This window comes from Calonectris borealis, chromosome 12 (assembly GCF_964195595.1).
Source record: "Calonectris borealis chromosome 12, bCalBor7.hap1.2, whole genome shotgun sequence".
NCBI classification, from domain to species: domain Eukaryota; kingdom Metazoa; phylum Chordata; class Aves; order Procellariiformes; family Procellariidae; genus Calonectris; species Calonectris borealis.
The window spans coordinates 3,650,389-3,662,548 of NC_134323.1; the positions used below are offsets into that span (position 1 = coordinate 3,650,389).

The window sequence follows — 12,160 nt, forward strand, 5'->3', positions numbered from 1 at the left end:
TAGACCGATCTTTGAATGTCCACTGTAGGAACTGCAAAAATGAAATGGAAATCAATGTCTCACTGGTTAGTGACCTGGTTAAATCTGTGCAGTCTGTGAGGGGACAAGGACAGTCCCATATTCCTCTCAACATAGCAGGTATTCCTGTAAGAAATAAAATAGCTTGAAGAAAAAAAAAAAAAAAACAAAACATGTACAAGGAGAGTGTAGTATACTACCTCTTTATTAACCAGTCTGTCTCTGATTCCTAACATCTTAAAAAGACTTGCACTGCAGTAAGCGTAGCAGATGGTCTGTCTGGGAGATGCTACCATACTGGAGGTAGTTGTTGGTCAGAAATGGTCATCTCCTTTAGGAGAGAGGAGTTAGTGTTATTTAATATACATCTGTCACTTATTAAATAACATATTACAATAGACTATATAATAATATTATAATATGTGTTATTTAATATACATGAGTTGAAATATCTCTGCCATTTCAAATGTTAATACCCAGAAAGGTATTTACCTTGCGCTTGTAAGGTAAACTGCTGATTCTTTAAAGAAGCAACATGTCCTTCAGGAAACGTAATTTTGCCATTATTAACAGACATGTCTTAAGCTATAAAAGTCTCCACTGTCACAGGGGAGATAACAAGAAGAAGAATGTAGGGAACAGGAAACACCATTCTTCACTATTCAATGGTAATCTCTGTACCAGTCAGCTGTGGTTTTTTTCCCCAGTATATATGCATGTTCTTCCTGCCACCTTGCAGCCTGCCATAGAGCTAATCGTTGCGAAGATTCTGTTTTGCTTCCTTCTCCTAGGTTAGGTTCTAAATGCAAACCTTATCCCATACCTAGTTTCCATATTTAGTTTCCATCTTTCTTGATCCTAGCTCCCATCTCTGATGACTGGAACAAGTCAGTATAGCACCAGAGCGTATGCTGAGAACCATATCTTGATGTCCTTAACTCTGAGGCTGACTTTTCTAATGGAGCTCTTAATTTAACAATTTAATTTAACAATGGTATTCTGTGTGATCTTCCTTACTAGACTAAGCTAGACTTCTTCATGGCTACTTCAAGGGGAAAAGAGAAATTGCTTTATTATCTGAATTTATTTCTGCATTCTCCTTCAGTTATTCTAGGAAACGGGTCTCCCTCGTTCAACACATATGAGCATATGAGAGTATCCAATTTAATAAGATGAAATGAAGGAAAACTTCGATAGAGATTGTATTTCATAGATTAAGTAATGGCTTAAAAAGCAAGATTTGCTACTGCGTCCTTCCAGTAGACCACTATATTTTAATGCTACTATTGACATACTGAGAGTAAGTGGAAACCCCTGGGTGAGAAAGAATCACAGCATCTTTTAGGTTGGAAGGGAAGTCTAACCCCTGCAAGAGCTGTGAGCTCAAAGGGAGGAGGGGAGAAGGCAGCAGCTCTGAAGAAAGCGGCTGTGTTTCAGTTCAGAGAAGCAAGGAAGGTAGGAATGAGATGGTAGTGGGATAAGAGGAGGGTAGTGGAGGCACTAACACTGAGGTCTGCTTTTAATTTTATTTCGCTTAAATTTAAGGGGAACTATTGCAGTGTTTGGCAACTTCTTACCAGTTACTTGTGCGTTAAGGGTAGGATTTGAAAATACAACGTGAAGTTTCTTATTGTCTCTGTATTGTCATACTGTCTCAGGTCTCGATAGCATTTATACAGGAATCTAGCTCAGTGAACTTGCAACTGGTTATACTGGGGGGTAGTTTTCCCACTGTCATATTTTTCTCATTGTTTATGCATTTCAAGTGTAACCTTTTAAACACTGTCCCTCACAAGAGACTATAGACCTTTACCTACTGTACATCTACTGATAATCTAAAGTATGTACTATCTTGAGACATTCCTTCCAAAGAGTAAACTTACGTTTTGTAGATTTGTTTCAAGGGCAGGTCTGGGAACTGATAAATCTAATATTTGCACGGTGTGGTTGCCCTGGCAGGGACTATCTAGAAAATACTTCTTATATTTGTCTTTTACTTAATGGCATGGGTCTAGATGTGAAGGTGGCTAGAATTTAGTAGTAAAAATTCTGGGAGGTTCTGTTCTTTTACATTCTCTGGGCTCTTGGTTATTGTTCTCTGTGGAAGGTGTATACTGTGATGGTTGGTTTTTTTCTTTTCAACTTCACTTTGGATGGATACAATGTGTCCTGTACACTCAAATATAATACCTTTTTGTCCCTAAGCTGGCAGGAGACTTTTTGTATTAGTAGGAATATCAAAAGAAGGCAGCATAGTATGTCTACATTGTGTGCATTTGGCAATCCTCTAAAATGTTAGTGCAAAACAGCCATTTTGGGAGAGACAGGAAACTCTTCTTGCCACTGAAAGGATATTCTATAACTTGGGTTATGCTAAACATTTTGCCTTCTGGATTACAGGAGCTACTCCAGTGGTCTTTGTAGCATGTGCAAGTATGCTCAGTCCCTTTCCAAGATATGTAATTTTGGAAAGATTATGAGATAGATACAAAACAATGTTTCATATTCCCCAAGATCTATTTACTGACTATAGATTTTATATTTGTACCAGGGCCTGCAATAGTATGCATAACTACTGTTCAGATTCAGGATCTCAAATATTTCTTAGGTCTGATCCACATGTGGGGGTTTTTGTTTTAAATTATTGGTGTGGCTGTACTGTACAGTCACTATTTTTATTTTAATATTCTTCTACTACAATGATGCAGTTACATTGTATAGTTTATTTCTTTTTCCTATATGGAAATATACTATACTAGTATAAATGCTATTTTATCTTCTAAGTGCATTCATGCTGGGACATTGTTTTTCTTTAACTACACTGGTGTAGCCTATGTAAGACTATTATATGCAGCTGAAGTGTTTATCACTCAACCTGGAGAAGCTGCAGTTTATTTCCATGACTCCATAAAAGATCTGAATGAGATCCGTACGCTTCTTCTAATCCCCCACTTCAGTATGCATGCTGGAAGATGCTCATCTGTCCCAGTAAGAGTCATTACTGGAAGCATGATTATGCAAAACTGAGTTTTGTTACCTGATGCTGCCGTCTCATGACTAGAAGAAAAAAAGGAGCACTTCATGGTCTGAACTATTTCCCTTCCTTGATACGGAACAGTTCAAATACACAGTTCAGAATATTCCCCACATGCGTTTACTTTAAATCTTTCTACAACCGGTAATTCAGTTGATATATTTTTTTTTTATCTTGCATAAAAATAGTATCTGTCAAATTCACTGTCTCCTGCCAGTTATTATAGCTGATGCTCTTAATTATGGTTGCAAATGATCATCTGTGTGGCTTGCTGTACCAGAACTGTTCCTCTCTTGCTGATTATCATATATCACACTTGTACTGTAGTATGCACCTGATGACTACAATGGCCTTATTCAGCTGAGCGATCAAGCAAGGAGTGTGTTACAAGCACCGAAAGAGTGGGTCTGTTTGTAACTCTTTGTAACTTCTGAAGAAGGTAAGACGCGACTGGCAGAAACTGGATCTCCAGTGGTGAATGGGAAGGGAAAGAAGGGCTTGAGTTTTTTGCTTATGGCTTTTTCCCCTTCTTAGCTTGCGTTGGGATCCTTGCTTTAACCTTTCTGCTTTTGTCCTATTAAAAAATCAACTAACCTAAAGAAATAGGCTAATTGTGATCTGTCGTTGATGGGATAGCAGTGGTGGAGGTAGTGTGATTGCCTGGTTCTGCTCAGATGGTGTGTTAAACTTCCAGAAGGGTTTATTAGTGTTTGTTTCTCATGTGAAGATTTCGGTCTAATATTTTATTTTTAGCATAGCAGCAGCAGATTTTTTTTTCTTCATATGGCTACAAAGCACACACAAATGTATGTGCAAAAACCCCCAAACCTCTAGCTTTCTCTTTCCTGTATCACATAGCTGTCTAGAGATTAATTTCTCTGTTTCTTGATCTCCTTAATGCAATGTGAACTACTACATTTTTTTAGATGTTTCTTTGGTATAGTGGCTTTCTAATGCAACTAACTAAATTTGCTAATGGTAAACTTCCCTGCATTTTTGAAGAAGAAATTCTTAAAGAAATTTTGTTGTGACCTATGTGGAATTTGTGACTTCCCAATACTATTGTATTGCATGCAAAATGCTACTGATTAGTTACTACGTGTTTTTCTCCTTAAAAAAAACCCACACAAAACTTTTTCAATACAAAAGGGCAGTCGAATACTGTGCCTTGATAGAAGTACCCTCATAGCTAAACCTTCACACAATCACCATCAACTCAGTTGTTTTCAAATTAGTTGGTTTCTCATGATACTGTTAGATCTGCCAAGGAGAAGATAGATTAGAGGCTGCGTGGTCTGGTGGTGTGCAGAAGAACACCCATTATTATTCTGAACATTTCCATATTTATATGACCAAACAATCTGTTTGGCTCTCTTGTTCTACCCAGATTAACTGGAAAACCAGATCAGCAATAGAGTTCTACTATGTATGAGATGGAAACAGTCTTTGACTAGGAAATAATTCATGGAGTAGCTTATCCTGAATTCTAAGCAGTCCGAAGTTGTATCATACAGATACCACTCTTTTTAGAACAAAACATCCAGAAAAAAAGATTTGTACGGATTTGAATCTATATTTTAAAATATGTATGTACATGTCTTAGAATGAAACTGAAGTGTTTTATTTAACCCTTTTAATTATGTTGCTGGCAGAATGTGTAGACTTCTCTGCTAACTTCCTATGCAACTCTTATAACATGAATTTCCAGATCCTTACCCTGGTATTACACCAAGGCTGCTATTTAAACTACTTTTTAAAGCTCTCCTCTGTGCTCAGAGGTCTAACTGTGCTCCATGTGTTTTCAGCAGCCTCTGAACTGTGATATTAAACTTACATTCAGGACTGATGTGCTAAACGACTTGATCCCGTATGGATTAACAGCAAAGAGCTGGTTTAGAGCAGAGTATCTCTTTAGCTCAGATTTGCGGCGCAACCCGAACTGTGTACAACTTTCTCTTTGAGCACAGTGTTATTCTGAAATAAACCAAGATTACGTCCAAACCTGAACTGGGCTTCTGATACGATGATTTATTTGTCTTTTGAATTTCTTTCTGCATGCTATTTCTTGACTAACTAACTTCTGTGAGAAGAAATTATATGAAGTCTGTACTAACTGTCTTACACATGCTTTTAGTTTCTCAAGTGTACTGTTGCTTATATCTTAAGAATACTTTTACTGCCTGCTAAGTGTTTGTGTGAGTGAAGCTCTGGCATGTATTTGCTTTATTTTCATATGTTTGAATGTAAAGCTGATCAGAAACTGCTGCTGGTAATAGCTGAAAAGTCTGATATTTCTTGCAGTATACCAGGCATGCATAAATTCTACAAGAAGTGAAACTCTTAAATGTTTTAACCTTTTATAAAATCATGAGGACATATGTCACATAAACTTAACTTGAATTGGGTTAATACTCATAAAACTGGTTGGCTTTCCAGCATAGACCATATGTTTTGTCTGGCACTGATTTCTCCAACAAACTAATCTTGTATGCTGAGCTTTTGATCCTTCAACCTTTGGTTTTGAAACTTCACTGAGATCCATTTCTATGCAACAAATAGGGCTTCCGAACTTAGCTTGGAAGGACTTCCAGCATGTTGTGAGAAATGGCTGGGGTATCATAGGGCAGACAGAAATGTCTGCTTTAAACTCAGCATTTTGAAAATGCCTTTTAAGAATTCAGGAGGGCAAATGCACTCCAAAGTAAATCAACTCCAATGACTAAATAATCTCATTTGCTATCCTGCTTTTTTTTATCCTTGTTAAAATTACAATAAAGGTTTATTTAATTCAGTTGGACTGCACAAAATTTTGCTTTGTTTTACCAAACAATCTTTCTTGCATTGTATACCTGTATTAAGTTCAGCTCATCCTCCCAATACAGAAATACAGCTCTATAATTATTTTTTTTTTAAACTTTGCGTGTGAGTATTCACATGCCTTATAGTCTTTGTCACTTGGCCAGTGGTCCACATAGTACAAGAATTATTCACTGAATGCCTGGACTTTCTTGCTCCATTTACCCTTTGTTAACATCTAAGTCTTTCTTTTCTTGTCAACCTTTAATTTGAATTACTTCCCTAGCAAAATCTTTGCATGGAATTATGTCTACATCATTCTGTTCAGTACAACAGCAGAACAAGAGCTGCTGCTGTTCTCCAAGCCAAGCTTTTAATCCTTGATCCCTTCTCCTCCTTCCTATTCGCACATCCAGAATCTTTTCGTCACAGGCACAGGAGTGGAGTGACCCAGATGTACAGCATTAAAAACTGCATTTCCAGGTGTGGTGTCTGGTCTTAATAGTTTTTTTTCTTTTGTCGTCTTGTACCATTGCAGCTCCACGCAGATTCCATCCTCGTTCTTTACAACTTTAGTGGCCAGCCCAGTGGAGAGGCATTGGTGACTTTTCCAAGCCTGGATCTAGCTAAGAAAGCAGTGGCTGAGAAAAATGGACAGCTCCTGGGAAGCCGCTATGTAGAACTGTACCTGGTCTAACTAAACACTCTTTGGGGGATGGGGAAAGAATGTCGCACTAAACACCGTGCCTTTTGCAAAATAAGAAGTCTTCCCTTGCCACCCAGGCAGCAGCAAATGTGCCTTTTCAGCATAATATGTTGGAATGTAGAGTGGTACATGTCCTGTATTTAATTTGAAAAATGGCGTATCCTATGCCAAAGATAAAGTGGAACCAAAAATTATGCAGTTAATTTACTTAATTTCTAATGTACTTGTTTAAAAATAAGCAAACTCGCTCCTGGCATCTAGTTAATTCTGAAGACAATCTAATAGCACTTCAGCTATCGCAGCCATGGGAGAAACCTGTTCAGTAGCATTTGAAGTGGAAAGCGAAGCTTTGAGTCATTCAGATTCTTCTGTGTTTAGTTTTTAAGGGTTTACACTTGACAAAGTGTCTGGTTTTTGTAGAGTTTAAATGTCTTTAGAAAGGTCTTTTGGAATGCATAGCTTTCCCAGTTCAAAGCGTAGATCATATTGATTTTTGTTTTGTTCTTGACTGGAAAATACCAGGATGCTGGACCCCAAATGCAATTTTGCTTTCTCATGTTTTCGTTATACATTGTTTTGCAAAAGCCATATTTGTCTTTCTTACCAATGTACTGCTGCCAATGTATAAAGCAAAAAAAATAAAAACAATGGCAAAACCAGGAAAATCCTCCCTGCCCACCATAACTCCCTGCCCCCAGCCCCAAACTTTTAATCTCTACAGGACAAAAACGGCACATAAACCTGAGTACTAATAAGTTATATTTTTTTATTTAAGCATAATAGCTTTCAGATACTGTATTAAAGATTTTGCTCTAGTTTATGTGCATGCAATTTGTTTACAACTTTAAACTACTTTATTTGTATATTATGAAACAACAAGATATGTTGAAATCTAAATCCTCTAGTGCATGCTTTTTTCTTTTTCCCTGTGTGTATATACATAAGCTAGAAGAAGTACTTTTACGTCATGTAGCATGTGTTTAAAGAAAGACATCTGCTGTAGAAGCACTAAATGACTTTGTTTTTACTGTGCCTTACTTCAAAACCATTCCAAGTGCAATACCAGCAGAGCAAAATGTTATGAATCTTGTTGTGACATGTTCATGGATGTCTGAATTGATCTTTTTTGTTAGTGTACAATTTGAGTTGTACTTAAAAGAACTGAATGATGTATGCTTCTTTATATTACAACAAATAAAAGAGATGCTTACAATGTGTATTGGCTTTGTTTTAATATATTTTCATGGGGCATCATTCTCTGATAAATAACCTTTTACTCATTTTTCTCTTTGTCCTAGATTTAGGAGAAAGGTCAGCATATGTACCTTGCGAGAGTGGTGTGATTTTTTTTTTCTTTTTTTTTCTTTTTGCATGTGCTGGTAAGCCAGAAATATGCATGATATATATTTCTCTTGTAGTGGAACACTTTTTAGGCAATGTGATGTAGCTGTTTACATGCTTAATTCTCTCCTTCTGGTGCCAGAGGAAACAAAGTACTGAACTTGAAATTGTGTTCATGTTTGGATTTAATTGGCCCAAGGGGTCACTCCCTTTTCTGCGCAACGCAAAATGCTACACTGATGTTATGATGGAGCCAGACAACCTTTCTGTAGTAAAAATGGAGAGGAGAAAAAAACCGTATTAAAATAATGTTTGTTCCTCTCTAGTCAGAAGCATCCCATGCCAGATGCCATTTCGTCATTAAAACCTCCCATCTGAAGTTTTATCATGATCAGGTGGGACTGGAGAGAAAGCTTTTTCATTATTTTAAAGTGGGACTGTTTAAATTAATCTGTTTCCAAGATTTGTCTTGGTGAGGTCTACCAAGAATCTTAAAGTAATACTAGAGAGGACTGCACCATTATAATTAACGTCATCATTGTGCCTTTGAGGAGAATGCTTCTCCGTTTTAAAATTTTTGGGAGTCTCTATCCTGAGCAATACAGTATACCTATGCTGTGTGGCTACCAGCCCACACTGTCACATTCTGCCATGGTCCAGCTGGTCACCTGGTTATGGCTTTGCTATCAGTTGAAACATCTTATTTTTCTCTTAATAGCTTGTACGGAATTTGTGGTTTTCTGTTAGCTAAAATGATGCTTAACCTACTAAAAGCACATAGTCTTTTTTACAGCTTCTTCCGTTGTTGTTTATGCACGATTTGCACCTTGGCAGGTTGGGAAAGCTGAGCACCTCAAGTAATGTGTCAGCCATGTTTTAGATGTGCACATTCCCTTGCTCTTTAACACCTTTATGGTTTAGTCAACAATGATTGCAGTTTAAAACTCTTAAGTGTTAACGTGAACTGAAATTAGTAGCAGACTCTACCATGTCCAAAGTCTGTATCTAGCTATCTATTAAAAAGGAAGTTTAGCTATCACCCACTGCTGTTTTAATCCCTGTTCAGCATGAAATGGTGGAAACTAGTTACAGAAATTGAACTCGGACGTTTCTGGCTGCGTGTTTGTATAGAACCTCTGACGTGGGCCTAGTGAGCAGTGTATGTTTTTTAGAAGTTACCTGTGCAAAACGACTGCAAGGGCAGCGATAGCGGTTTGGTTAGACCAGAGCCCCCCGCTGCGCCTCTGCCAACAGGCCCGACCTGGAGGCACTCTTACTCCGAACTTTCTTGCTTGTATTGAAGACTCTGAGGTCTTGCCTAAAAGAAGCCTGAAAGAAGATAATAGTAAAAGGACAAACAGGGGAATAGCTCACTTAATGCATATTGCTCCAGGATTAAATAAAAATAATAAAATGATGTAGTGGCGGTAGTAATAATAATAAAAAGGGTGCCTTCCCCACGGCCTGCTGCTGGCCTTGTTTTGGGGCGCGGGGGGTCGCGGGGCAGGCAGGCCCTTCCCCCGCGCCTCCCGGGGCTCCGGGCGGGTCTGCAGGGCCCCGGTTCCCCCCTCCCCCCCCGCCCCGGCGGGGTCGGCCGGCGGCTCGCGCTGCCCAGGCCCGCCCCGCGGCCGTTGCTCCCCTCAGCCGCGCGGGGCCCGCGGTGACCGGCCCCTCCCGCCGGCCGCGGCTTGCCCAGGCACCCAGGCCCGCATGAGATTAAAAGCGAAGGCGGCCTTCACCTGCCGCCTGGCGTTTTACCCTGCTCCGCGGTCAAAGTGAGACGGGCCCGTGCCCGAGCGGGCTCCCTGGGGGGTCGGAGGAGCCTCCGCAGGTGGCTGTGGCCCTGGAGGGCCCGTTCCCCCGCCATGTCAGCGGGCACGTCGGCCTCCCTCCACCGTGTCCCAAGACCCGACACCTGATTGCAAACAGTTTTTCCCCCAGACACTGGCACGACCAGGCGGCGTTTGCAGTCGGCGTTTGAAGTTTTCTTGCAACAGGCTAAGGAACAAATCCCACGTCGTTAGGCCCTCCCTTCCCGGCCTGGAGGATGTGACCCAGCAGGCGGGCTGCCCCCGAGGGTCTATGTGGCTCAGCTGTGAGAGGGGGGAGTCTGCTCTGAGGCCGGGAGGAGGGCTTGTGTTGAGGCAGACATCTGTTGGATGTTGGAGACCTCAGGTATGGCAGGTAACTTGTGGAAGTTAAGGTGTGCTTACATTTATATCTTAGCAGCATGCACCAGAAGTAATGTCAGTTTGGAGCTGCTTACCTGCAGCTTGGCAGTAGAGGCTTTATAGCTGATGAGCTGGCTTTCAAATCCAAGAGTTCTCCTTTACAAATAGAACATAAACACTTGCATCGTGCGTCTTTGAATGATGGCTTACGCCACTGGAGAAAGCTGGGAACTTGGGGTAAGGCCTAAATATTTTTCTTCTCTTTGATGTATGCATTTATTCATTGTGATTGAATTTTTAGACCATGCTGTGTTGCAGAAGCCTTATCAAAGGGTTTGCTGTCTTTATGTGCATGTGGTTTAATGGAATAAGAAAAACAAATACAGAAAGTGTGAAGCTTTAACTGTTTCACCAAAGAAGAAGTGAAATTTGGGAAGGAACTGTGGTTTGACTGTTACTGTTGTTAAAGAAAGGGTCCTCACATTGTGTCATCAGCCATAAAACTTGTTTCTCGAAAAGAAGCTTATTCTGTGCTCAAAATCAGCAAGTCTGCACTTGATTTGCTATATTATATAATTGAAGAACAGAATTAGCGTTGTTTGTATTTCGTCTCTTAGTTTCGTGCTTCTTATAGTGCTAGTTTGGAGATGATACCTTTACTCGTGTATTTCTGCTCCCATTCTCCTGATACTGATAGTTTTACCTAGAAATTATTTATATGTTGGTTATCCTATGGGTGTTCTTCCCCAGTTTAGTGAGAAGATAGCTTATTCTTATTACTTTTGTTTGAGATGAGGTGAGACTGAAGAGTTTGAAATGGCCATTTACTATTTTAATAGTTGCAGCTGTGCTTCCAGATCAGGTGTTTTGTGTTGGAATTTCTTCATCTGCAGAGCAGACTCACACTAGACAGGCTTATAAGTTTTGCTTATTTATGTGAACTAAGATATTTTCAACAAACTTTTGTTAGTGAAACTCAATTCCTGATTTTTTTAGAAGAAAAAAAACCTTTTAACACCTTCATTTTTGAAATGGTATTTGTTTCATTTCAGTCAGTTAAAATGAATCACAAGGCTTGCTATTTAACCAGTTGCATCCTGTTTTGTATAGATCTGTATTTGACAAAGTCTGTAGTATCTTCTAAAAGCTGATTGCATCCAAAGATAACCTGAAATATTCTAAAGCAGAAAACTCTCTTGATATGTGCCAAGGTTTGCCTGTAGTCAATTTAAAACTTTGCCTTTTTAGATCTATTTGTTATATGGATTTTTAAAAATCAAACCCAAAATAAACCAGAGGCCTGATATTTTTTCCCCCTTTTTTCTTTTTATATAATTGGATGAGGGCCACTATGTTATTTAGCTGGATATGCAGTTGGAAATGTAAATATTCAAATAAAGATGATGGTATGTTAATCTAGACTTGCCAGTTGCAATTTCTTATATTGGTGTGTTATTATATTCCTTTTTCATTTTACTTTATATACTTGATGATTTAAAAAAAAAATCTAGCTACTTCATGTTGAAGTAATGTTGATAAAAAGTAGAGTTTAAATAAAATGCCTTCCCTTCTGTAAACGTTACTAAAGTACTGTTATAATTGTGTCTATTTAATGTTAGCTGGGTCTTTGAGAGAATATCTTTTGCTGTGGGTTTTTTTTTTTTTTGCGTTTTTTATTAATCTTTATTTAGTGTCAGGAGTAGCAGGTTTTAGATTTGTCAGGAGCATCAGTGGATTTTTAGTTTGGTATTGTAATTTTGTTAAACTGTTGGTTTGGCGTTTACTGCCTACACTAATCTTTGCTACCAGTAGATGTCCCCTTTCGATCAGGATTTTCAAGTAGTGTATTTGAAACACAAATGCTCGGAGGCCTGTGAGTTTCCTGTTAGCAACTGCAGTAGAAGCTTCTGCGTGCAAAGGTCAGTAAATAATCTGATGTCCGTTAGTCTTAAAATCCGAGGTCATTATGTTCCCCGTAAAACAGTTGATTTAATTTTTTTAAAATTTTGTTCTTGTTTTTCTATTTTAAATGTTTTCCATATAGAGTGGTGCATTCACAGGTATTTGATAGGGTTGTTTTGAAATGTACAAATT

General features: G+C 38.9%; 1 protein-coding gene across 2 annotated transcripts in view; it reads left to right on the forward strand.

Annotated features, from left to right (window-relative positions):
• ESRP2 (epithelial splicing regulatory protein 2) overlaps positions 1-7,199 on the forward strand; it is a 45,950-nt gene extending 38,751 nt beyond the window's left edge. Inside the window, exons 16-17 of one of the 2 annotated variants that reach the window (XM_075161067.1) lie at positions 3,380-3,491; positions 6,387-6,740. In XM_075161067.1, the coding sequence (XP_075017168.1) occupies positions 3,380-3,469 (90 nt within the window). In that variant the 3' untranslated portion in view covers positions 3,470-3,491; positions 6,387-6,740. Of the gene's footprint in view, positions 1-3,379; positions 3,492-6,386 lie in introns of both variants that reach the window. The other variant, XM_075161068.1, reaches the window with a different exon arrangement.
• Positions 7,200-12,160: the final 4,961 nt, after the last annotated feature.